At 41.2% G+C, this 26,947-nt stretch overlaps 1 protein-coding gene across 2 annotated transcripts; it reads left to right on the top strand.

The window, feature by feature from the left end:
- The first annotated feature begins 2,695 nt into the window (after window positions 1–2,695).
- On the top strand, window positions 2,696–26,947 carry AFG3L2 (AFG3 like matrix AAA peptidase subunit 2). 2 transcript variants are annotated; one of them, XM_063396857.1, is made up of 17 exons: window positions 2,696–2,901; window positions 7,930–8,029; window positions 8,498–8,566; window positions 8,993–9,108; window positions 10,002–10,154; window positions 12,313–12,387; window positions 13,797–13,921; window positions 16,212–16,485; window positions 17,018–17,155; window positions 18,890–19,043; window positions 19,625–19,732; window positions 19,881–20,006; window positions 21,050–21,160; window positions 21,745–21,860; window positions 22,787–22,987; window positions 24,628–24,822; window positions 25,934–26,947. In XM_063396857.1, exons 1-17 carry the CDS (start codon window positions 2,776–2,778, stop codon window positions 26,174–26,176), a joined length of 2,430 nt encoding a protein of 809 aa, XP_063252927.1. In that variant the 5' UTR covers window positions 2,696–2,775; the 3' UTR covers window positions 26,177–26,947. The 2 variants fall into 2 exon arrangements, with proteins under 2 accessions (XP_063252927.1, XP_063252935.1); XM_063396865.1 differs by having other exon boundaries at window positions 2,697–2,901; window positions 13,800–13,921.

Raw genomic sequence — 26,947 nt, 5'->3', positions numbered from 1 at the left:
GCGTTGCGTCACTGCCCCGCCCCTTGCGCCCATGGCAGAGGAGACGCAGCGCACATGCGCAGGAGCGCCCTCGGGAGCGGCTCACCGGGATCATCCCAGTGCGGTTCGGAGCCCGGCACAGAACAGCCCCAGGAATCACAGCGTGGGCCCGAGAGCGTTATCCAAACGCTTCTCGAACTCTGTCAGGCTTGGTGCTGCGGCCATTTTCCTGGGAGCCTGTTCCAGTGCTCAGCCACGCTCTACGTAAAGAACGTTTTCCTGCTATCCAACCTAAACCTCCCCCAATAGTTTGTGCTGGAAAGGCACATCCTGAGAAAGCAGTTCTGCATTACCATGGACTGACTGTTCCCCCTGGTCTTCACGAACAAACCCTCACCACCAGCTCCTCAGTACAAAGGAGACAGGGAGCTCCCGGAGCAGGTCTGGTGGAGAGCTACAAATACGATGGAGGAGTCGCAGCATCTCTGTCATGAGGGAGGAAGGGCTGAGGGACCTAGGGCTGTTCAGCCTCCAGAAGAGATGGCTGAGAGAGGACCCCACCAACGTGTATATGTATTTAGACAGGGGGTGCTAAGAGGATGGATCCAGGCACTGCTCGGTGGTGCCAAGCATTAGGACAAGAGGCAAGAGGCAGAAACTGAGGAACAGGAAGCTCTCGCCAACTGAATATGAGGAAGAACTTGTTTACTGAGTGGGTGACCAAGCACTGGAACAGATTGCCCAGAGAGGCTGTGGAGTGTCCCTTAACGGAGATATTCAAGAACCATCTGGATGCAGCTGTGCCAAGTACTCTGGGATGACCCTGCTTGAGCAGGGAGGTTGGACCAAATGACCCACTGTGGTCCCTTCGTTTCCCATTTTGGGATTCTGTGAGCTACCAGCGTTTTGGTTTAATCAATCCAGGAGTTTTGATTAAATATGCTAACAGCAGTGGGGGGTGACACGCAGCCAGGGACAGGATGTGCACGTCTCTCCCCAGGGATGAAGTGATTTTTGAGGAATCCATGTGGTGCAGTAGCTCAGTTTTTAAGCTGCAGATTGAGATGTAGATAGATGTCTCAGTGGGGGCCCGAGACAAGAGACCATGAACTGCCAACCTTTTGGTTGTACCAGCTAGGTAAATGGACACTGGGAGACACAGCAGGAGCAAAGACTCATGAGTAAGAGTGAGATCTGCATGTGGCTTGGACTGTGAGGGTATAAAAGCCTAGGGGTTCCATTCTTGGGGTCCCTTCTCAGAGGCACGAGCTGGGGCTGTTTTTGTGTTACTGCACCATGAATGAATTGCTTTATAGAATGAGACATTTGAGACTCTGCTCTGAGGAGCCTGGGGTGGATCCAGTAGGGAAGCCTGGCCTGGCTGTGTGAGGGGAGTCAAGTGAAGCACCCGTGGGTGCACTGGAGCTGCCCACTGGAAAGGGGCTTTGGTCCCAGTAGCAAAAATCTCTGGCCTTGGGAATGTGACTGACAGAGAGTCTTGTGAGTGGTCAGACTGGGATGTTTCTTTAACAGTGCCAAATGCCTGAGTTCACCCAGAGGACTTTGCACAGACTCATTCTACAGCAAACACGTTGGTATGAAATGCCTTACCTAGTGAGGCAAAAACAGGAGACAGGTTTCCTTCTTTCCTTCCTCCAGGAAGGAAACTTTGTAGAACATTACTGCAGGCTGAACCAGCCCTGGCAGTAAGGAGACCCATCCTTCTCAATGATGCTGGCCAGGCTGGGCTGGGCCATGCCCCGCTGACTCACCTGCACCCTTGACTCAGCAAAGGGATCTGGACAAGCTGGAAAGATGGGCTGGGACCAAGGGCATGAGGTTCAACAAGAACAAATGCTGGGTCCTGCACTTTGGCCACAATAACCCCATGCAGCACTGCAGGCTGCAGTCAGAGTGGTTAGAAAGTGGGCCAGTGGAAAAGGACCTGGGGATGCTGGTCAACAAGAGCTGAACGTGAGCCAGCGGGTGCCCAGGAGGCCAAGAAGGTCAATGGCACCCTGGCCTGTATCAGAAAGCGTGGCCAGTAGGACCAGGGCAGGGATTTTCCCCCTGTATTCAGCACTGGTGAGGCCACACCTCAAACACTGAGTTCATTTCTGGGTCCCTCAGTTGAGAAGGACACTGAGGTTCTGTAGCATCTCGAGCAGAGCAGTGAAGCTGGTGAAGGGTCTGGAGCACATGGCCTGTGAGGAGCAGCTGAGGGAGCTGAGGGTGTTTAGCCTGGAGAAGAGGCAGCTCAGGGCTGACCTTAGCGCTTTCTACAACTACCTTAAAGGAGGTTTTGGCCAGGTGGGTTTCGGTTTCTTCTCCCAGGCAAGCAGGACCAGAGGACATAACCTCAAACTGCAGCGGGGGAGGACATCAGGAAGAAATTCCTCACAGAAAGCCTGATTAGATATCGGAATGGCGTATGTTGTGACAACACCACTCAGGGAGGTGTTGTCACTGTCCCTGGAAGTGTTTAAGGAGAGCCCGGACGTGGCACTTGGTGCCATAGTCTAGCTGACGTGGTGGTGTTGGGTCACAGGTTGCAGTCGATGATCCCGGAGATCTCTTCCAACCCCATGGATTGCGGGATACCCGTCCGCCCCAGGAGGCGGAGCTCCGCTGTGACGGCGATGGGCGTGGCCATAGCACACCGCGTGATTCCCGTGGGGGCGTGTCCTCCGCCGGGGGGCGGGGCCGGAGGGTGCCCTTCGCACGTAGAGGAAATGCACGCGGCGGCGCGGTGACGTCAGGCGGCGCGGGCCGTGGTGACGGCGGGTCCGGGCGGCCATGGCGCACCGGTACCTGCTGCTGGCGCGGGGCCGCGGCTGCCGCCGGGGGCTGCCCGGGGCCCCGCTGCAGCAGCTGCTCTGCGGGAGGGGCCTGCTCGGGGGGGCGAGGCCCTGCCTGGCGCAGGTGAGGAGCGACCACGGGGGTCGAGGGAAGGCCGTGGTGGCGGCGGCGGCCGGCCCCGGGGCGGGGAAAGGCGCCCCACTGCTCGGAGCCGAGGGCGTCTCTGCTGCCCGCGGCTTTCCCCGGCTCGTCCTCGCCCCGTGCGGAGGACGCAGCCCCGGCCTGCTCGGTACCGGCCCTTCCGGGCGGCGGGGAGCGGGGGCCGGGGGTGGGTGAGCGGGCGGGTGGAGTGCCGTGACTCCCGGGCTGGAGGTGGCAGCCGGCTCCGTGCGGGAGAACCTGCGGGCTCCTGCCGCTGCAGCGGAATCGTCTTGCAGAAGGAGAACGAGGCCACACCCCAGAGCTGCTGCTGGTGCTGCATCCCGCCGGTATTCATAGAGGCTTCAGGTGTTAGGAGGTTGAAGGGAGCTTAAGGATTTTCTCTTCCCAACTCCTCTGCCATGGACAGGGACACCTCCCACTACACCAGGTTGCTCAGAGGCCCATCGAGCCTGGCCTTGAACACTGCATCTACAGTTTCTCTGAGCAACGTGTTCCAGTGTCTCACCACCCTCACAGTAAATAATTTCTTCCTAACATCTAACTTAATTTCTTCTCTTTCAATTTTACCCATTACTCCTTGTCCTATCACTGCAGTTCCTGACAAAGAGTCCTTCTCTGGCTTCTCTGTAGACACCCTTCAGATGTAAGGTTGCTGTGAGCTCTCCATGCAACTTTCCTCCAGGCTGAGCAGCCCCAACTTTCTCAGCTTCTCTTTTTGTAGGGGAGGGTTCCTAGCTTCCTCCTGGTTTCCCAGGTGCTGTATCCTAATTCCAGAGTTCTTCCATTGCTTTCTCAGGGTGATGTTTGTGTTAGGTGGGTTTGTGGCTGTGTGAGAGACTGAAATGTTAAAGATTAATGACTGAGCGGTTTGTTTTGGGTGTCAGTGTTGTGGAAAAGAGGAGCCTGGTTGTTTGCATCCTGGGATTGCACAGTGCAATGATGCCATGAATCTGCACCTACAGTTGTGGTACTAACTGATAAATCATGATGTCTGTGTGTTCATTCTCAGTAAAATGGCCTTTACTGTCAGCTGGTACAAGATGCATATTACCCTTGTCGACAGCTCCAACACAGTGGAGGAGTGACAGGCCTATGCAACTGCTTGGGAAAAGGAAGATGCTTAATGCCTCTCTCTTTCATTGGCATCTTGAGAGGGTTGCTTTGTTTTCCTGTAGCATAGAGTGGTGAACAGACACATCTTTCAGGTATGAAGGTTATATCTCTAGGATAGTGGTAATTGTGAGATGAATACACACAGAAGGGTGTTAGTGGCTTTGTTGTCAGCAGGAATGTGTGGCTTATTTTTAATGGTGAATTTGGTTATGTTTGATCAGAGCTGAACATCATTTCAGCAATAAATAAAACATTGTCAGCAGTGCTGCTGATCTCTCAGGAAGCTAATTCTTGTTTCTGTCAACAACATTTAATGAGGTCCTATTTGGAATCAATCTTAGGGAGTGGACTTTCTAGTATCCATTCTAGCATTTGACTGCGTGTGTAGGCAGAAAAATTAGGGTCTTTGTTCCATAAACACTATTACTCTTTTAAAATTGATCTTTCACAAAGAAGAAGTGAGTAGCTTGGAATCATAGTACCTTAGAAAGGCTTGGGTTGGAAGGGACCTTAAAGATCATCCAGTTACAACCCCCTTGCCGTGGGCAGGGGCACCTCCCACCCAACCAGGTTGCTCAGGGCACCCTCCAGTCTGACCCTGAACACCTCCAGGCTTGGGCATCCACAGCTTCTCTGAGCAGCCTGTTTCAGTGGCTCACCACCCTCTAGGAGTAAAGGTTTTCTTCCTGATTTCTAATCCAAATCTCTACCCTTTAAGTTTAAAAACATTTCCCCTTGTCCTATCACTGTTTGTCCATGTAGAAAGTAGTGTGCATTAAGTTAAATTTCTTAACCAGCTTTTTGTCCTGTGTTGTCCCATCTTCCCATTATGTTCTTATATAATATTTGGTGGCTGTTAGGTAATTAAGATTTTTGGTGTAATTTTACTTTGTTTTGGAACTTGATAATGGATAAAACCGTAAACTTCCAGCTTTTTACAGGTAACAGATTCTCTATCCCATGTGTGTAACTAAGCAAGTGGATTTTCTGTTCCTGCTTTGTGTAGCCTTGGTTTTTTAAAAATGAATTGTACTTACAAAGTTCTGTAAGCTTTTTAAGTAGTTCTGCTCGTGGTCTTGGGTTTATGTGGCACTCTGGACTAGTAACATTTTATGGGTTATTTTAACTCTAAAACTGACCTTTGTGTATTTTGCTTATATAGAACTTATATTTTAAAAAGTCTTAATTTTTAGGATGGTGTCACAAGGTTTATCTGAAAGAGAAAAATCATATTTTTGTTGGTTTGTTTGGGTTTTTTGGTTTTTGTTTTACATGCAGTGAATTTTTTTTGCCTCTGACTGGGAGACACTTGGCAAGAGTTTCCTGGTAGACAGCCCGAAACAGCATCCAGTCAAAATGTGCTCTGTTTGCTTTCTCTCTGTTTAGGCAGTGGGTGTGCTTATATCAGCTGAGCTTGCTGTGGCGTTCCCATTGCCAGACAACCCAGGAACAAGCTCTGTGTCAGGATGATCAATTTTTGTGCTGATGTTTTAGAGAGTTCTTGAATATCTCCAGTGAGGGAGACTCTACAGCCTCTCTGGGCAGCCTGTTCCAGTGCTTAGTCACCCATACAGTAAGGACGTTCTTCCTCCTATTCACGTGGAGCTTCCTGTGCATTAGTTTCTGCTCATTGCCTCTTGTCCTAGTGCTCAGCACCACTGAGAAGAGCCTGGATCCATCTTCCTGGCACTGTCCCCTCAGATACCTGAAGACAATAGTGAGGTCTCTTCTCGAGGCAGTCAGGTGACACTGAACATGCCGTGAAGTCAGTTGTTCCTTTTTCTCACAAAGCAACTTCAAAGCACTCAGCTCTCTGCATGTTAACTTGACAGGTGACTGCTTGTGTTCATGGAATTTAGGATCTGTAGACACAATCCAACAAGAAGCCAGTCCCATAATTCAGGTCTGCCCCAAAGCTCTGTCTGCTTATCCTTTTCTCTCCTTCACTTAAACTATAACTTCATTCTGTAGTAAACCCGTGCTGATCTAGCTGAGCCAGGCAATTAGATTTGGCTTACTTAAACTCTTTTAAACATGAGCAGTTGTTTTGTTTTAGTTGGAGTAAAGCTCTCAGGATATTCCAGTCTCTTTGCAAATAAAAAGTAATCTGAGTTTGCAGAAGAACTAAGTTCCTAATTTTTGTGTGCTGTAGGGGACCCCTGACATAGGAGAAAACCCTGTTGTTTCTTTGAGTATGTCAGTTGCTGCAGCATTCACTGCCTGTCTGTATTTGAACTATGCATGATCTGTGGCAAGCTCTTTTTATTTTATTGCCCACGCCCTAAAACAACTTCTAGGAGCACAGATAGAATTGCTCATGTTGGAGGTCTTCGTGTATTGGACTTAGTAGCTGTTCTCTACATTAGCTTCTCTCTAGACTAGCTGCACTGCACATGCTCTCAGAATAGCTAAAATAAGTACCCTCTTGAATTTCCAGTATCAGATTTTATTCAGAGACATGCAGCTGCACAAAACTAATGGCTTGATCAAGCAGCTCAAGAATTCTTAGCTCAGTCCACAGCAAAAGCAGGGAATGAGAACGTTTTGGTATTCTTCTTGGTTCCAGCAGGTGGAACTACAGGGATGCTCGAAATAAGTCTGATGTATTTCATCATTTAATAAGGGGTGGAGGAGAAAGCTCCAGAGGATTTCAGCAGAGTTACAGCATTCAGTTAATGAATGGCAGCATGCTTAGGGTGGTTCTAGTGTGCAATCACATAATGAAAAGTTTCTTGAATAGGTTTTGTTTACAGCCACTGTACCTTGGCTGTAACAGTGAGCTTCCCTTCACAGAAGTAGTCCTAGAGGTGTTAGTACCATCCATCCCAGATGAATGTTTGCTGTCTTGTAAGGATACTTGGAGTCATGTTTCCAGGGCCTTTTGCTTTTCAGTTAGTGTTCTTTGGTTTTTGCATTTCTGTAGCTCTTAGGGCAAATAGCTTCCAATCAAAAAGAAGAGGAGACTTGAGTGCCTTTATGTGGCAGAAGGGAGTGGAGGTAGAAGGAAAATCAGTCTGTGGGGAATTCTTGGCATGGATAATATTTTGTTTCTCAGAAGTTTTTGAAAAGCTTATTAAATGGATTTTATCTAAAGTACGTCCTTCTTGAAGAAATCAGGTATGGTTTCTCTTGAATAAAATTGCAGTTTACACTTTTTAAAAAAGTGTTCAGCTACAGTAGCAAAATTTTGTTGAGAATTAGTGAGTTTAAATATTTAAATTTCCCTCATTGCACTTAAATGATGAACAACAGTGAACAGCCTTGGAACAAGGAGCAATAGGCTTAGGTTTGTTGTGGTTTTATAACTGGATGTTTACCCACATAGGGCTTTAGATCTTCTTTTTGAACTGAGATTCCTCATCTGTTTTCATTTCTTAACTGGATTTAAGACTGTCTGCCACGTCCCTTTCTTTTGGATTCTAGTAGATCTCTCTAACATTCAGAAGCTACAACTTCTTAACTATTTGAAAAAAAGGTTGCAGGCAAAACATGATTCAGTACTATGTGGATCACGGTTGTACAGTCACCGTCTTGCACTTTAGTGTCATTCAGCTGGTATGATGAAATGTTTCCCATGGAAGTCAATGTGTATTTAATGTTCATAGCTTGTAGTGTTTTCTGCTTGATTTTTCTCTTTTAATAAAGAATGCTTTGTGTGTAAGATGAGACTCTGTTCTTAACAAAGAGAATAAAAGTCTCCTTGCTCTAGAAATTACTCACTTGATGACCTTTTCATTTTCCATTTTTGTCTTACTTTCTGTCGCACAGCAGTTACTACAAGATGTGTTGTAAAGTAGTGTCTGACTAGCTGCAAGGCTCTGCTGAAGATTTTTGTGGTATGTTCTTGTTGCTTTATATTTCTTTTTCATCTTCCAGCTCTGTGACCAAGTTACCCCTGGAGTTACTGCTGACAGAAGCACTGTTTTGGCAAGTGTACTCGCTGCTTGCAGAAGGCTTTGCTCTCAACCTCCCAAAGGTGACTGTAACTTTGATTTCTGAAATGAACGCTGCTCACATACCTTGCTGAGGACTGCACTCATGTGTCATTTAGGTTTATTGTCTGTGGGGAAGTCAGTTCTTGTACTAACCAGCCTTTAATCTTGAGATGGAATACTTGATTTATGGGATTTTAGGAACTATTAAAGAATAGTAGGGTTTGCTCAATTTCACACTGTGCAGTGGAGCTTTCTGTTGACCTAAGCTTCTCTATCTCTGGTTAAAAGATAGCTTTACTTCAGGTTGTTAAGTACATGTGGTATTCTCTTGTCAACCCAATAGATTTATTTATGGAGAACGGCTAGAGCTTTTCCACAAAAAGACAAGAACAAAGCTGGTTTTGTAGTCTGTATATTCCTAGCTTCTTTGCTGGTGTATATGTTCAGCTTGTGATGAAAGAACCGTAAAATAAAAACCAATTGTGAGCTCCTTTCCTCTTTCTTAATAGGATTTGAAAAGTATTTTCCCAATGGGAAGAAATCTAATGGAACTAAAGGTACACCTGGAGAAACAAAAGGTACAGAAAGCTACTTGACTTCAGTTCTTCGTGGGATGTGTATTCATTAAATTAGATTTTGGCTTAACAATTGTGAGTTTGGGTTTTAGGTTTTTTCTTGATTTTTCAGGGAAGATATTTCTGTACCAGATTATTTTAGAAGTGCAAGTTGATATGTTTTTATTTTACATGATATGAAAGCAAAATAATGTTTGTCTTCTGGAATAGTATTTATTTTTATGCTTCTGTTGGAGTGCTGTCCCTCAGTTATAACTTATCAGACCTCTCTCCTGGTCTTAACTGTCTTTCTGCCACTTAATATATCTGGTTTTCACATCATCCAGTTATTGTAGTATTGCAAATTAGTACATTTTCCAGAACATCTCCTTAATATAACTTAATAAAAGGTAATATGAGATTGACATGAGATATATTTTTTGTTGTTAGAAACAAAGCAAGCTACTTCCAGACAACCCAGTGGGACTAGTAGTGGAGGAGGTGGCAGTGGTGGAAAAAAAGGTGGCAAGAAAGAAGAAACCAACTGGTGGACCAGATTACAGAAGGTTTTGACTTTAAAATATCTTTCTTTATGTCACTGTCTTGTCTTCATGAAATAACCTTGTGTGTTTTTCACTTTTTAAGGCCATATTCTGATTGGCCAAATCTTGCTCAAGCCTTGTGTGCCAGGCTTTTCATGGCAGCTGGCTCTGGGTGGTTCATCACTCAGTGCCTTTCATGAATAACTGTGTTGTGCAGAACTCCAGAGGCATCTACCTCTGGTTCAGGAATGTTAATGAAGTGTAAGCTGTGTGAATGTGGTTGCTAGTCATCAGTATTATTAGAGTGGACCCTTAGACCTTTAAAGGCCTCGTGTTTCATTTCAGTGTTAATTTGGAAAAATTTTTGACCACATAATGCTCATTAAACGTAGTTTGCTCTTAAGTGTTCTGAGCTTAATAGAATGCTTATGGGAGTTTCCCTTTGAAATTTATTGCCATTAGCTGGAACACAGAGATGATGGCACCTAACAGTACAGGAATATAAAGAATGTTTTTGATGCATGTAATGTTTTTCATCCTTTTTGGTTTTGGTGGTTTTTTTGCTTCTGTTATTTTTTTCCTTTATTTTTTGTCAGTCTTGCATGCACTCCTGGAGACTGGGGATCATTGTTCTAGAATGGAGGCAGAAAGGTCATGTGATTTTTTTTCTGAAAACAGTAGTTCACATATCAAAACTCTTGAATTACTATTTGTAAAACACTTGAACATTTTCTATTGCTGTAATTCCTCGGTTCTATGTGAAACTGCTGAAGTGTGTTCATACTGTGTTTGACATTCTCTGTGGCAACCTTGAGGACAGGGAACAGAAGCTACAAAGAAATACCAGAATCTGTTTTCTATGTGCTTACTGTATTACAAACTCTAATTTTTTTTTCTTTGCCTTCTCCATTTCCTAGGGTGACATTCCATGGGATGTCAGGGAGTTTCGGATGTATGTAGTGGGAAGTTCTTTTTTCTGGACAATGGTTGTATACTACTTCTTCTTCAGGGTCCCTGGCAGAGAAATCACCTGGAAAGACTTTGTCAACAACTACCTTTCTAAAGGACTGGTGAGTGGGGAGGGGAATCAGTGTGGAACATCAGAGTGCTGAAGGTGCTCATTTCTGCCTCCCCACATGGGCTTGTATTTGTTGTTTGTAGACTGAGAATGGGCTCAGTGTAATTTTTGAGGGAGAAAGGAATGAGCTTTCATTTTAATCAGTTCCTAGGTCTGATGGTCTGGATGGATGTGTGAAGATTTGTCATTTCAAGAGAGGAGAGGGAATAGCAACTCAGGACAAAACTTGTGTTGGATAGCTCATGTGGGTGCTGGTATGAAGGGGCAGTGTAGCCACACTCTCTCTGGGTAGGGTTTCACAGTACAGGTAAGCTGACATAATGGCTTAAAGAGACATGCCAGCTGCCTTTGCAAGAAGTTTACTCCTAAACTTACCACTTGCAAGAGTCTATCCCTCTGAAAGAAAAGGTTTCTGCTTGTTTCATGCCTGAAGTCAGATCCTTGGGAAATCTGAGAAGCAGCAGTGAGAACAGAAAGGGATGGGTGGGGAATGGAAGGATCCTTTCAAGGACAATACATTGGCATCCCTTCATCAGCCTGACTGTGTTGTAAATAGCCTCCTCTCTTTGTTTTCTCCTCTCATTTTTCTTACCTGGAGCCACTACTGGAGCAATCAGTTTTATCATCAGTATCCTATCTCTCTGTAGAACTTGGCAGCTTTCCATACTTGGACTAATAGGTTGGTGATGCCTTGAAGTTCAGGAGATTGTGTCTTGCCCAGGCTTTTTCCACTTCAGGAGCCACGAGTTCTTTGCTCTGTTCCCTCCCTGCTTATAGCTTCACCTACAGATTAGGAAAGCATTGATTTGCTTTGTCCTCTAGGTTTCAGACCTAGAGGGATTTTGAGTTAACACAAAATTAACCTTCCATCACTTTGGTAAGCTGCTGAACAGGGTGTCTTTTACCTTTCTTTTCTAGCTGATTTCTGCAGAGCTGCTCTGTATGCTTCTCCCCTTCTGCCTAGACTGTCTTACAATCAGTCCTGTTCTAAATTGGTGATTTTGTACATCTTGTGAAGAAAACCATACTGGTTAAATTTATGAAGCAGTAAGACAGTTAACTCTGTAAAAAGATTCATTTAGCTGTTATAATGAACAAAGCCTGAAGCCTCCTTCCAGAAAACCATGGTGAAAGTAGGCTGTTGCACAAAACCAAGTTTCTTGTGACTTTGCAAGATGTAGTGTGGATATTCAGACTAAATGTGTAGCTGTCAAATGCTGTTGGCTGCCATAGTGGTGGGGAGAAGACTGCACTACTGGAGTCATGTGCTTTTCAAAACAAAGGCGTTCAGGGAGTGTTGTGTGAAATCAGGTTAGTTCTAGAGTGACTTCTCAACTCATGTTTTGCTTCAATTCTACTTGAAATGGCCACATGTAGCAAGTTCAGGGAACAACCTTACTAACCTGTGTGCAGTTCAGGCCCAACTTCTAAAACTAGATTGCTAGTTTTAAACACTTTAAAGATGCTAAAACCAGTTACTTTATGGAAAGAGGGAGAAAACATAGAAAAATCTTTAGCTGACTTCTAAAAAGGACCTGTCAAATCCAATAAACTAACCATTGGAGGAAACTTTTGAAAAAGAGCTTAATGTTATATATCCGCTAAACCTGTAGCACAATTCCTAGGTTTAGATGGTATTTGTTACCTCAACTAAATACTTCTTTATCTAATTGATCTTATTGTATTTAGTATTGTAGCAGGAAGCCCTTTCTATTAGGGAAAACAGTTGTAAGGACAGAGTTCAGGTTTCCCTCATTTTGCTTATTGTGGTTTGTTTTGGCAGCTGCTATAAGAGTTTGGAATCATATAACTTACTGCTTTTGGTGTTTGACCACTGAGACAATTAACTATTGTTAAATATTTCACTGTAACTGATTTTTGCTGAGGCATGCATTGAGCTTTTCCTTGAGAAAAGGGTATGATGTCAATCTGTCAATGTAGATACTGATGTGCCAGTATTCCTTTTTTCCTGGTTACATACATGATTCCTAATGGCAAACTGTAGACTGTGGAACTGTGCTGATGTACATGGTTAATTGTAGTCTCCTAACTGGAAAACAGAAAGATTCACATTTGTTATCTGAAGCTGTGGTGGAAGCACAGTGACTGTACCCTCTTCACTCAGGTTTTGTTCTTTTCTCCTCCTACAGGTGGACAGACTTGAAGTGGTGAACAAGCGCTTTGTTAGAGTCATCTTTGTTCCTGGAAAGTCTCCTCATGACTGGGTAAACACTTCTAATACATGCACATGAGATATTTGAAGCAGGAAAACAGTCTTTTTACGTAAAGCTTGAGGCAGAAACTTGGTCTGGATCATTAATAATTTCTTAATCTAAAGCATATTTTCTTGTTACGTTATCCTACATTGTATATTTTTCACTTTGCTGTATCAGTTGCTTTGTCACAGATACCTTTAAACTATGTCAAGTAGTTCCTTTCCGGCACTATGCTCTTTAATACAGATATTTAAACAGGAAGAACAAGAAATTGCTGAAGATTCTGTATTTTTTACTGCTGTTTTCCATCTGCTCAAGAAAATCCTGGACTTATGTCCACATACTTAGGAATCTTTCCTGTTCCAGACTGCTTTTAGCCAGTTATTGAGCAAACAAAGAGAAGTGTTTGTTTCCAAAGTATTTATTTCATGGAGTTGCTCCTCTAGTAGCACAGTGAGGAATAGATTGATGCCGGTGAAAGTTTTCCAAAGAATGATACCCAGTGGCAGGGACCTATTAAAAAAGAAATAAAATTTTCATGGAAAATTCAGAGAAGCATTAGAAAAGCTTTGTCAGGTTACCTCTTCATAGGTGGTGGAGCTTTTCTTAGCTGTCTTTCTGAAACAAGGTCTGCAAGTCCTTCCTGGGTAAAGAGAAATCTGCAGCAATTACTTAATCAGTGGGTTTCAGTGTGGCTTATTTATACACCTACTCTTTAGCCCACATACAACCAGTTGCATTCGTTTCCCAATCAGTTAACTGCTCTGTTTTTTCTTTTTCAGTGGTAGGGTAAAGAGGGACGGGTCAGGCAGGTCATGGTGCAAAAGGGGCTATTTTCTTGAAAAACCAGGTCTGAACGCATTTTGAAAGTAATGTCTGAATTTTTCTTTCTGGTCTTTGATAAATTTCATGCTGTTTTCTTTGATGGGTTTTTTTTGTGAAGACAACTGATTTTAAAGCTAGTATAAACTGCAAAAGTTGTGCTTAATGAAAGCAAAACCCTTCCCTAATCAGAGGGGCTGAGACCTTCAAATGAAACAGTAAGTTGTATGACTGCTGTGTTTCCAGGTTCAGTGCTCTGTATTATTCTGACTATATAGCTCGCTTGTAAAGATCTGCTTATTACTCCCTTGTATTTTTTTCTGGAGAAAATGCCAGGATTTTCATCTGTTTAAAGTGCCCTAGAACTATTGGGATTTACCATTTCTGCACAATCAGTGATAGACACAGTGATAGTATTCAGGTTGGGAGGCTTCAGATTTGTGGTGTGCCTCTTACACCAGTTACACACTTGACAAGGCAACTCAAAATTGATCCAGTTCTAACACATGCACAAGGAATCACCAGACTAGAGGAAGTTGGCTTGTAGTGGAGGTGAAATAAAGTAGGGCACTTTGTGACCTCTGCTTTTTTCCTAGCAGTACGTCTGGTTTAATATCGGTAGTGTGGACACTTTTGAACGGAATCTGGAGACTGTGCAGCAAGATCTGGGAATTGAAGTGGAGAACAGATTGCCTGTAGTCTACTCAACAGAGAGTGATGGGTAAGAAGTTGCTTTGAAAAGTCTCTGATAAAAAAATGGTTGTGTTTACAGTAGAGAAGTAGGTTTGTGATTCACATACCTTATGCTTCACTAGGTGGCAGTATTATCAGAATAAAAATCAGCTTGGGTTTATTTTTGAGTGTTAAGTGTAACAGAAGCTGTTCAGTACTTTGTCTATGAAGAAATCCATGTCCTCTTACTCTAAATATAGCTACTTATTATATAAATGTTTTACTATAACTCCTTTCTTCATTTAAGCCTTCCTCCCAGTGATTTTTACTAGAGCAAGAGTTAGCCAGGCACAGCAGCAGAGCTCCAGAGATGACGCTCATGAAGATTTTTGAACAGACAGATTCTATCACAGAACCTTAGCGTATTGGCTGAAATATTCTGGGCATCAATTTTTGGTCAAAAACTAAGCATAAATCAAATTTTGAGGCCTTGGAAAAAAGCAAGAAATGGGTGATTAAGTAGGTCACACAGATCCAGTTTTCTGCCTGTCAGCAGAAACTGGAAGATACATCATTCTCTTAATTGTTAAGAAAAATAGTACTGATATTAGATTTACAGCATTGTTGCTTCCCATTAGGGAACAATGGCTCTGATATTAGATTTGCGTTCTTTGTATTAGCCTTATGTAGCTGAATTATATTGACCTTACTTAGAAGACAATAAAAGTGCTTCTCTGATGTATTTTTTCAAATGACTTAGAAGACAAACATAATCTTGTATCCCAAGCACTAGTTTCTTTTCAGTTCTAAGTGAGCAGTTTAAAAATTGCTCCTGCTGATGTCTGTGAAGTAGGTTTTGTATCATCAGGAAGTTCGACTTTGGGTGTAGTAGCTCATGATTAACAAAAATGGCTCATTTACCGCCTCTCTTGTGTTTACATTCTTGGTAATTGGTATTTGTTTTGATTTGGGGAGATTGAGGGGGAATATCTTGAGTTTTCTGCAGTGTGTTTTACCAAGCTGCTGCTGCCTGTTTGTCTTGGTGGCAGGAAGAATGGTGGCCTTAACTCTGGGCACTCCTGCAACTTCAGGCATGCACACTGCCTGTCTCATGTCTGTGTTTCTTTATAATGGAGCATGCTCTTAAGGATGGTGCATAAATAAACCTGTTGAGCCCTTATTTAAACAAACCTGGGGAAAAGCGATGGTCAGGGCAATGCAGCACTTGTGTGAAAAGGCTGCATGTCAGCCTGAGGCCTCTCACAACAGACTGAGAAAAGTAGGTCAGTTCTCTGCCTTCTTCAGCCTTGTACACACCTTTACTTCCTGAATCCCTCTTTATGACCACAGCTCTGGTCCTTTCCTCCTCAGTGTCTGTCCTTCATATTGATAGTTATGTATATTGCTCTGCCCCAGGAATGCCACAGAAAGCAGGAGAGAGCAGCAGCTATATATGATCAAAGTACTGCTGTTCCTGCTGGGTCAGAATCTGCTGCATACCAGAGTAGTGGGGAAAATTCTTCTTTTCCTTTTTACCCCAGGAATGTGGATTATCTGTAAAGCCTGGAAATCCTGTGCTCATTCATGGTTGTGTTTCTTTTCTACGTTTTGTTTTTGCTGGCTGTGGGTAGAACATCTTGTGAGCTGTTTGTTGAAGCTGTTCCTTTTCACAGAAAATCTGTACGGTGCTCAGATACTGTGATACAGAGGACTGTGTTAGGGTTTTTTGGCTTTTATAGCTCTGCTAGAAAGCTGGAGGGCAATGTACAATTAATAATAATGACAAAAACCCAAAACCACAAAACAGAAACAAAAAAACCCACCCCAAGAAACCACCCTCTCCCCTCTGCAAATCTGTAGCCTTGAAAATGGAAACATTGAAAGAAGGAAAAATGCAAAAAGCTGAAAGACCTAAGGGAAGAAGAGCTTGTATTCTGGAGAGAAATTGCTGCTTGAAGTAGTAGGATGCACTGGCTGTATGCCACCTAATATGACTTTCTTTGAGAGTATAACCATTTACATAATTAGTCCTGTAAATCTACCTTTGAAAAAACAAGCTGCTTCTGTTTATTAGGTAATGCAATTGTTTGTCTGTAAAACTCAGCAATGTTACTTGATGTGCCTGGTTTAAAAACAAGCAACTCTCAGTATAACAGTGTGTTCTCAAATTTATTTTGGTGGTTTCCCTTTGTGAACAACCTGCAGACATACAAACATTACAAGTTAATAGAGTCTTAGTCCTGAATTTGCTTATGTTGGAACCAACATCTTATACGTGTTATTTGCAGTAATGGATTTTTGTGATACGCTTCTCTTTTTTTGTTTGTTTTTCTCCACAGATCATTTCTCCTCAGTTTGCTGCCTACAATTCTGATCATTGGTTCCTTGCTGTACACATTAAGAAGAGGTCCTGCAGGCTTAGGTCGGGCAGGGCGTGGAATGGGTGGACTTTTCAGTGTTGGTGAAACTACAGCCAAAGTCCTTAAGGATGAAATAGATGTTAAATTCAAAGATGTAGCTGGCTGTGAGGAGGCCAAATTAGAGATAATGGAGTTTGTCAACTTCCTGAAAAATCCCAAACAATATGAAGATCTGGGAGCAAAAATTCCAAAGGTAAAGGAATTATGACTTAGACTATATTCTTCTAGTAGTCCTCAGTATTGTAAATTGTACTAGGATTGTTTACATATGCAATGCTTTCCAGCTTCTGTCTTCTTCCAATCAGAAAAAAGATAAGTAAGCGTTAAGTGCCAGCAGTAGCTGTGGTGTCAGCAGACTTGCCTTGTGGAGTGCATTATCTGTTCACATGGACCAGAAATGATATACATACAGATATAGCATCAGTCTTGCAAATAGTTATTCCAGAATGCTGGCAGGGGAGTCCACCTGATGACCACATATCTTTCTTTTTTAATATGTCAGTCAAAGACAACACTGCTCCTGTAACTTGAAGACAGCATGGTAGTGTTGTATCGGATTTGTTTTTCCTTTTGCTCATTTAAAGGAGGAATTAATCTTTGATTATTTCCTTGCATGATTTTGACTGATGAAAGAAATGCCAGCAGATTCAATATCATAACATGTTATTTCATAGGCTTAATATTTTGTTTTCTTCTTGAGGAAAATACACCTCTTTCTCTTGCAGGGGGCAATTCTGACAGGTCCTCCAGGTACTGGGAAAACACTTCTAGCTAAAGCTACAGCTGGAGAAGCCAATGTGCCATTTATCACCGTCAATGGCTCGGAGTTCTTAGAGATGTTTGTTGGTGTGGGTCCAGCACGAGTAAGTCTTGGGCCTTGCTCTTTTCTTTCAGTGTTGGCTGTTGGAAGGACATTGTCAGGTTTGGGAGACAAGCAGTTTGATTACAGCTGAAGTTCTTTATTCTATGCAGATTTTTTACAAGTGATGCCAGATGCACGTCTAAACACAAAAATCATCAATGTACCTTTAATGGAAGTTACTAAGGCAGTTCATGATCTGGTTTCAGGCTGTTAAGGATGTGCCTCTTTTCAGGTGCTGGAGAACACAGAACACCACTCTTTAAGCTCTGATCTATAGTAAATTTACTACCTGGATCAGAAATCTGTAGCTCATTTGACTACTGCTATGGGAATGCCTCTTCCTGCTCTAAATCCTGTTTCTTTGAAGAACTTTTTTCTCTGTAGTTTCAAACTCTTAGCTGTAAGAGTTGTCTAGGACACACAGATAAGCTTCTGATGGAAGGATGAGTCCAGTGACTGATTTCTGGAGATCAGGTGTTTTAAATAACTAAATATTTGTCTAATTTTTTTTTGTGCTTTTCTGCCTTAACTGTCTTAAGAAAACACATTAAAAACATGTGAAGTGGTATAAATAATGGTATTTTATGGTAATGAAACTAATGGTATTTTATGGTCATTAAAATTTGGGAAAGTATTAGGTATCCTAAAATAATAGTGATACTCAGACTTCTGTTGTCAGTAGATACCTGTAATGCCCCAAAGCAAAGTGGTTTAACTTTTGTGTACTGGTCTATGAAAGTACTTTTACTATCCAGTGAAATCTGTTGACACAGCTTTGGCTGGAAATTGAGGTTTCAACACAGCTGGTAATTTCTGATGCCTATAGGAAGCAACATGAGTGTTTTACTTTCAGTTCCTATTAATTTATTAAATAAGGCAAATGTTAGTGATGCTAAATTGATAATTTGTAAATTGGAATGTGCTAGAATTAAAACTGCTTACACAGCCTTGGTTTCTTTGGTGATTTTTTAGTGTATATGAATATGGAAACCTTCATTTTCCGTAATGCATATGCACTAAAAATAGTTGTATGATTCTGGATTTCTGCTTATTCCAGTGAAAAGATAGTTCACTTTAAGCATCTGACACTTGTTTATCTTGTTCCTTCATTGTACTTTTGTCAAAAACTCTGGGTGACTTCCTGTAGTACAGCCTACCATCCAAAATTTGCATCTGTTTGTGTCTGCTGTACATTTTTTGTCAGAGAAGCCTTCTGTAATTGCATCATTAATGTAAAGCTCTGATCTGCATCTCATTCTCACTCGGGTCAAAATTCTTCCATTAATTTTTCATTTCCTGTTTGCTCCAGTTGGACTCCTCAGTTGTAGATCTGTTAACTCACTGAACTGGTTTTAATGAGGTCCTTTCAATACATTTGCAAGCAGAGCAACACTGCAATGTTGCATCCAAAATTCAAGTCAGATTGTGCTGCAACTACCACAGTAGTTAGGGAATACCTTGTTTAAAATATGAAAGGCTAAAAAAAAAAATTCAGCTGTCTACTCGTGTCCTGGATTTTTTTCCAGACTTCTAGAAGTTAATTTAACTTCCAAGTGAATATTTGGAGGGGAATTATGTAACTTATCTTTGCCTTGAGGGCTGGCTGGGGGCTTTGGAATGCTTGTTCAGAGCCATACCCAATTATAGGGATACGGTTAATGATGTGCTTCTTGCCCCCACCCCCCAACTCAAGAGTGCCAAACCAGTCTGATACATTCTCTGTTCTTTTGTTAAGGTTAGAGACTTATTTGCTCTGGCTCGTAAAAATGCCCCCTGCATTCTCTTCATTGATGAAATAGATGCAGTAGGGAGGAAGAGAGGAAGGGGCAACTTTGGAGGACAAAGTGAGCAAGAGAACACGCTCAATCAGCTCCTAGTAGAAATGGATGGTGAGTATTTAGTGTCTAATACAATGTTATAATAGCAAGGATATTGGAAAGAGCTAATATGCTTGTTCAGATCTGCTAACCAAGATTTGGATTCTAGCTTGAATTCAAATTGTCTGTTTCCTTGTTTCCTAAAATAAAGCTTGGTGACTCACTTTGCTGCAGCCTGATGTTTTACTAAAATTCATTCAGAGGAAAAGAACTCTCATCCTGTATCTCCTATTTGTCATAGTTGAATAGGCAAAAAAAATCTTCACAATGAGACCAGTCTGTAAAAAAATACAGCTAGCCATGCTAGTTCTGCCATTTCCTGAGCAGTCAATCTATTATTGTATTTTGAAGATAAAGCAGGATTTGATATAGTACTTCAAAAAGCAGAGTCCAAGGCCATTTTCTTGCTTGTTATGAAAAACTGGACAATGCAGCAATAAATAGAAATATTTTCAACTTTAAGATCATTTGTTTAAACTGTCAGTGCTTACATGACCCTGTAAGGTGGACAGTCTTTTTATTTCTGTTTCTGGGGTTTTTTCACAGAAAAATATATTTACACAGCTTTTCTCTTTATCACTTTTCTTTACCAGGATTTAATACAACCACGAATGTAGTCATTTTGGCAGGTACTAACAGGCCAGATATTTTAGACCCTGCTCTGATGAGACCAGGACGCTTTGACAGGCAGATTTACATTGGTAAGTTTTACCTGGGTGCCTGCATCATCCTGTGTTGGTAGAACACTGCTGAAGTCACTGAAACTATTTATACATGTAGCTTCCTTGCCCACTCAGTTTGAATTTATGTGTGTGTGAAAAGTAAAACCATATGTCTTCTATTTTAAAGGACCCCCAGATATAAAAGGAAGAGCATCTATTTTCAAAGTTCACCTCAGACCTCTGAAATTAGACACTGTCTTAAATAAAGATAATCTGGCAAGAAAGCTTGCATCACTAACACCTGGGTTTTCTGGTAAGTGACTCCTAATGCCACTATTATTCTCCATTTACTATTTAAGCTGTGGATATTTGATTTCCCTACTAATTCTGGTTTTCTTGCACCTGATCTTTTGGATGGCATTTCATTTCATTGTATTTACTGGCACAGCCTGAAATTCTCTTTGCCTGTTTAAGCAAGTAGGTATTTCTGGGGGTCTCATGTTTTGTCTGCTTCAGTCAGGGTGACATGAAAAGGGAGTTTCATCTGTCTTCAGTACAAGCAATTCAGAGGTTTCTGGTTGTTATCACTTGTGTGTGTGTTCTTCCTTCATTTGTCCTTTCCTTTGTTTATTGCATTCTTGAACACTTCTGGAGAAGACCTGGGTTTTCTGGAGTTTGTGTGCATATTCATAGGGTAATTTATGTTTCTGGATGTAAACACCAAAAAACAGTGCCAAACTCAACTACTGGTCAATACAGATTTTAAATGAATTTGATTATAAGCCAGTAATGAGTTCTCACATCTCTTCCTAGTTCAACACTTGTGAATTGTTCACTGATTTTTTGGTCTATATAAAACTAGTTTCCTGAAATTTGACTGTCAGTGTTTCTGGCAGCTACTGTGATGATGTTTAAACTAAATTATCTCAATAGCACTACTGCAGGTAGTTTTAACAGAAAGTGTATGGCTTCAAATCAGTAATATGAAAGGATGTCTTCTAAAGATATGCCAATATCTGAGCTTACAGAATTTACATGTAGGAAATGCATGCAGCTAAATATATACTAGTTTTAAGTATAATCTGTTGCAGACAGAAAAGGAAGGTGGGATGTATCAAACAAGTACTTCACTGGTAATAAACTTTATTTGCTGGCTGTGTACCTGTGAGAAAAATCCTAAAGCCTATAACTATAGTACATGTATTTAAATATATCTTAAATAATTAAGCTATTTCAGAGCACACTACCTTTAATTTTCAAGCTTAGGGAGAGTTTATAGCAAACTAGTTATCTTCATGCTAAACTCAGAGAAAAGCGTTGAAAAAGATCAGTAATTCTTGCCTTCTCTGCTTTTAGGTGCTGATATTGCTAATGTTTGTAATGAAGCTGCTTTAATTGCTGCAAGGCATCTCTCAGATGCTATAAACCAAAAGCATTTTGAGCAAGCAATTGAAAGAGTTATTGGAGGTAGGTATTGCATTCAATTGTTTCTCAAAAACTGTAATAGGCAACTTCCTTTCCTATATGTATAGGAAGCCGTGCTTTTGTACCTTTGTCTTGCTCCTCAAGGTTGTTTTTTTTTCCTCCTTAAACACACCTGAGATTTAGAAAAGAAATCCCCCGTCTATATTGCTGTCTTCTGTAATAGAGGAAGGGGTATAAAGAGAAATTTCATCAGGACACTTATCTAATTTCTTCATAACAACAAGAGGAAAAGATGTTTGGATTTAGGGATACTTTTAATTGCTTTTAACTGTTGCTAGCCTGAAATAGTCTAGAAAATATTTTTAAAGTGCAAATGTTTTATTTAAATATTTTAATATTCTTTAGAACTTATTTTGAAACGAGGAAGTCTGAGGAAGGACAAGGTTACAGTGAAACCTGGAAGCTGCAGATTTCTAAAACCTGCAAGTTTGGGAGGGATGTTTAAACTTTTTCAATAGGTCATATTCAGGGCCTCTAAGTGTTGCTCACTGTATTTCCAAATGAGGTAAAGGATTTCAGAGGAGAAAGTTGTGTCTGAAAGTATTAATCAAATTTATTTTACAAAGGTTTGGAAAAGAAAACTCAAGTACTCCAGCCAGAGGAGAAAAAGACAGTAGCATATCACGAGGCAGGGCATGCAGTTGCAGGGTGGTTTTTGGAACATGCTGACCCACTGTTAAAGGTAAGAGGGCTAATTTGAACTTGTGATTTTAACAGTAGCATGGACAACATCTTGTTTTTTGTGGGTTTTTCCCCCCCTAATGTTAAGAAAATATTAAAATATATAACTTTTTAAAAAGCAATGTAAGTGTGTCAATTTTAGAGTATATTTTGGTTAATTTCTTGTAACTTTAACTGTTTTCTGACTTAGCTGTTACATAGTTTGTAGTATAAATGGCCTTTAAAAGTTCAGCCCATAAGTCTGCCTGCCTTGATGGCTGCATTTTCTCTGAGGCTTTCCGTACTGATCAATGGTTTATAAATTACTCTTACCAGGTTACACATGTATGCTTCAGGAATATAGAAGGCTAAATTTTAATTTTAACTTGCTTTCTTTTGGTTCCACAGCATGACAAGTTTAACACAGAGGAAAAAGCACCCCAATCTCCCAGACTTGCTTTAACATTCATAGTTTTGCATAGCTGTGTTTTAATCTCATCTCAGGCTTAAAAATAATCTTGTACAATTTACTGCTGGAAGAAAGGCCATTAGTAAATATGGAAATTCCTTAAACTGTTCAGAATGTCAAAGATGGAAAAATGCTATGTCTGTTACAGAGTCCATAATGCTCAATACATTACATTCAAGGAATTGTGGATTTTCATTAAAATGGTGTTTCTAAAATATCATACAGTTTTTAGATAAGACATGACAGTGGTCTTACCTTTCTTTCCAGATATTCTAGTAGTTGGTATCCCAGTTTAGAGCTAGCCAGGGTTTTAAGGATAAAACACAATGGGGGCAAAACTGTAAACAGAAGTAATGTCTGAATTAAACCTCAAGGGTGAGTATGGTGTAGGTTGTGGCATTAAAAAGTACGTCAAACTGAAGAATGCGTTATGGTTTTTAACACTGTTTAAGTTGTAGCACTGTTAATTTTGTTTGTAGGTATCTATTATTCCACGTGGTAAAGGACTGGGTTACGCTCAGTATTTGCCCAAAGAACAGTATCTTTATACCAAAGAGCAGCTACTGGACAGAATGTGCATGACTCTGGGAGGACGTGTGTCTGAGCAAATCTTCTTTGGAAGAATTACAACTGGTGCCCAAGATGACTTGAAGAAGGTGACCCAGAGTGCATATGCTCAGGTATGGGCTTCAATGAGACTTCTTTTTTTGCTTTACTGTTCTCTTTATCTCTGACCTAAGAAGTATTTTGATATGATGCAGTTTCATCAAGTGCATCCCTCAAAAGCCTTATTTCAGAAAACACTGAATGAATCAACATCATGGTCAGAATCAACATCAGAGATGCTGGTGACTCAAATACTTTATTTCAGTGTCATAACAGCAGTCCGTGCATTGGGCTTCAATTACTGCCCTACGTCTGCCCACAGGAACGTACATGTTGCAGTTGGATCCAGTTGGATCCTATTACCTGTGGAGATTGTTATACTTATTTTGAAATGGAATTTAGTGCTCAGATTGGGTCATATCATCCTACATTTACAATTGCCCAGTGTGAAGATTCAGTTTGGATTCACACTTGAAATCCACACAACCTTGTATGAAAGCGCTATTTGATGTCAGTTAAGGCTATGGGAATTAAGACATGAGTTTGTGTTTGTATCATATTAACTAATGTAGATGAGTAATTTAAAATCTTATCAATGCAGTGACTCACCTAAGTGTAGCTGTGGGCTACACACAGGTGTGTTACTACATTTCCTGCATCAGCACAAAAGGTGTCATCTCATGAGACACTCACAAGGAGCCAGAGACATTTTGGGGTACACTTATCTTCCCCTGCACACTTATCCCCAAACCCCACCTACTTCCTGGTCCCAGGCATGCTTCTTGTCGCCTCAGGTTCTGGAAGTTAATGTGTAATGATACCCTGTTAATTCTTTGAGATCTTCAGTGACTCTTGTTCAGTTTTAAATTTAAAAAATAACTACTTATAGACCTTTGTATATGTTAACCAAAAAAAAAGTATCAAAGTTTTCTTAAGAAAGCAAGTTAAGGTGCTTGGTTTTAATGGTGAGATCTCTTTGAATTCTGAGTATTTGTTGTCATACCTATGTGGATCTTGCTAGACTGAGAAGTGCTGCTTTAGTAACTCTCAAATTGATAGTAGCCATGGAGTGAATAAATAAATAGCAGTTTGAACGTGATTCTGCCTCTGCTGGAGCAAAATGCAACTTAAAACATCTGCATTTGGCAACCAGACAAGTCAGTATTCAGTACTGCGTCAAGCAAGATAAGAATTGTTTTCACATTTGTAGAGGAGTGTCTTGGGATGAGAAATAACATATGATTCTTGGATTTGATAGGAAAAAACCTTCAAGACCCTCTACTTTAGTACTTAAGTCAGCTTATCTTTATGGGTTAGTAGAATATGCTAAACTTCAGAAGTATTTTGAATTGGTGAAACACTTCTATTTCTGGTAAAGGAGAAGGATTTTACTGCTTAAGGAGGGCTGAAGTGTTTTTTGTGTAATATCTTAAAATTTAAACAGCAAAGCACTATGCACACCACTAGTAACCACTTCAAAATGCTGTTATTTGTGTCCTTCACTTTAATCAGTAAAAAGAAATAAGTGAAAGTCAACACAGTTAACTTCGGTAGACTTGAGTTTGCAGGGAAGGGTTGATGTTACAGGAAAAGATTAGGTTATAGCAAAATGACTTCTTTGTTTCCTTTTGTTGGCCATATTTTACATCAACATACCCTAAAATCTTGCTGTCTCTCCCTTGTTTGTTTGATTTTTTTTTTTTTTTTCCTTCAGATTGTTCAGTTTGGTATGAATGAAAAAGTGGGGCAGATTTCCTTTGATCTCCCTCGTCAGGGAGACATGGTGTTAGAGAAGCCTTACAGCGAGGCAACTGCCAGGTTGATAGACGAAGAGGTGCGGTCGCTAATTAACATTGCCTATGAAAGGACATTAAATCTGCTGACGGAGAAGAAAGCAGAAGTGGAGAAGGTGAGCATTGCAGTAGTTTTGGCCACTCAGTTCCAGCTGGTAACCCACAACCTGAATTGAACTGAATTAGATTTAAAATAGTTACTATACAAGTATGTGGGGAAGTTTGCTCAAAACCCATCTGATGTAATCTTGAGAATGTGTCACACGACTTAACAGAAACCTCTTTTTGTGTTGGAACACCTCTGAGCATCTCAAGAGCATGATTTAAGATCCCTCCCTGTTTATGTGGTCAATATTAATTTGGAAAGTTGGAGGGAAGAGTCTGCCTACTAACAAAGGGTTTAGTAAACGTGATAAGCAAATTTTAAAACCCAAAGATGAAATACCAGCATCCCAATTTTTTGTGCTAAAAGAAGCTCCTCTAAGCAGCAAAGTTCATGGGGCCTCTTTTCTCTGAATTCCTTTTGAGCATTAATAAAAATCTTTGTCTTCTTCCATTCCTGTCCCTTGGCTGCCTGTGATCTGCCTCACTGCAGCTAAGATTCAGCTTGTGCATATTCTTTTTCTTCATGCCACAAAACCTGATAAAGCTAGAGGATCATTTTCTAGCGTGGGCATCCAGTAGGCATACTCACAAGGAGACAAGTCTGTATGGGCCCCATAAATCCTGTTGTAGCAGGTCAGCATCCCAGAAGAGATCACTGAATGTTGTTTGTGCTGAACAATGGGCTCACTGAGCCAAGGCTGCAAACTGCCCTGGTGCAGTGTTCACACATTGCTATTTTATGGTGCTCTTGATCTTGTAACACAACAGCAGCCTGACTGAACCATCCCCACTGACTGGAAGGGGATGCTTGTTTTCATCTGTCTTACATCAGGAGCCTTTTGGCAGAGGCAGAAAGCTGCTGTTCTGAAGCAGCAATAAAAGCAACATTGACCCACAGTGAGGGCACTTTGCTTAATCTTAAAAGCAGGACTAGAAATAAAATTGTATTTGTGCTCCCTAAATGCTCAAGGGGGAGAAAAATCTTGGATCCGGTGAACTCTGAACAACCTATTTTTCGTATCAAAATTAATCAATGCCAAATTATCTGCCTCAACAAACTCTTCCAAGTAGGACAGCCATCTTAGGTATCTGACACGTGTGACATAACTTGTGCCATTCCAGGTTGCCCTGCGGCTACTGGAGAAGGAAGTGCTCGATAAAAGCGACATGCTAGACCTGCTTGGCCCAAGACCATTTGCAGAAAAGTCTACTTACGAAGAATTTGTGGAAGGTACAGGAAGTTTGGATGAGGATACTTCACTACCAGAAGGCCTTAAAGACTGGAACAAAGAGCGTGAAAAAGAAAAGGAGGAGACAACAGACGAACAGGTTGCCAGGCAGATCAGAGGAGGGATGCCATTTTAACTGTGAAGTATGTGCCCACGGTGACTTGCACTCTGGAAGAGAAACAAACTTACCTAGTTTGTATTTCAAAACAAGAAATATTTATTCAACCAAACTGTATTAGGGATGGGTGGAAGAGTGATCTCTTGGGATAAGATAAGGATTTTCTGCTTCTGATGTACGTGTGTGAGATCATCAGTTCACTGGTAAAAGGTGATCATCTTGTGTTTGCCAGCTGGAGAAGCGTACAAGGAATTTGAGCTGCAGTGGAACACCAGAACTGAGCCTCTCAAGCATGGAAACAGTTCAGATTCATGCACAGACTTTGTGGCACTGGTCTTTTTTTTTCCCCTCTTTTTTTTTTTTCAGAGGTCTGTAAGCTTACAAAATCAAAAGGTTTTTTGATTATTTATCTAAACTATACCTGTATGTGACCTGTTTCCAAAAAGAAAAAGAATCATACAAAATGCAATGTCAAATGTGCAAGTCTGGTTGTACAAAGTACTAGCTTTGCAAAACTGTCAGCTCTTTCATCTGACCCTTTGCCCTTCACCTCATTTTGATTTTAGAGTTTGTCTACAGAGAACTGCCATGTAAGTTGACAGTGAAACTGGACACTTGCTTAAATATCTAAAATGTACTCATGGTTCAGTGTCTTAAATTAAGCTGAAACTGTTTGGCTCCTGCAGTTTTCCCAGTCAGTTTTTTACAGAGTTCTGTAAAATATTGAACATATGAATGTGTTGTGTAAATACAGTTTGAGTCAATAAAAACAGTACTTTTCTGAACAAA

The sequence above is a fragment of the Prinia subflava genome, chromosome 1 (genome assembly GCF_021018805.1).
Source record: "Prinia subflava isolate CZ2003 ecotype Zambia chromosome 1, Cam_Psub_1.2, whole genome shotgun sequence".
Classification (NCBI taxonomy): domain Eukaryota; kingdom Metazoa; phylum Chordata; class Aves; order Passeriformes; family Cisticolidae; genus Prinia; species Prinia subflava.
Note: the sequence above shows the minus strand (reverse complement) of the source record. Positions and strands in the feature narration are given on the sequence as shown.

What these genes read in the sequence shown, in the direction of transcription:
- AFG3L2 (XM_063396857.1), top strand. Translation starts at nt 2,776, where the DNA reads ATGGCGCACCGGTACCTGCTGCTGGCGCGGGGCCGCGGCTGCCGCCGG. An exon ending in TTGCTCTCAACCTCCCAAAG is followed by an intron (nt 8,030 to 8,497) that starts GTGACTGTAACT and finishes CTTTCTTAATAG; the next exon opens with GATTTGAAAAGTATTTTCCC. An exon ending in ACTACCTTTCTAAAGGACTG is followed by an intron (nt 10,155 to 12,312) that starts GTGAGTGGGGAG and finishes CTCCTCCTACAG; the next exon opens with GTGGACAGACTTGAAGTGGT.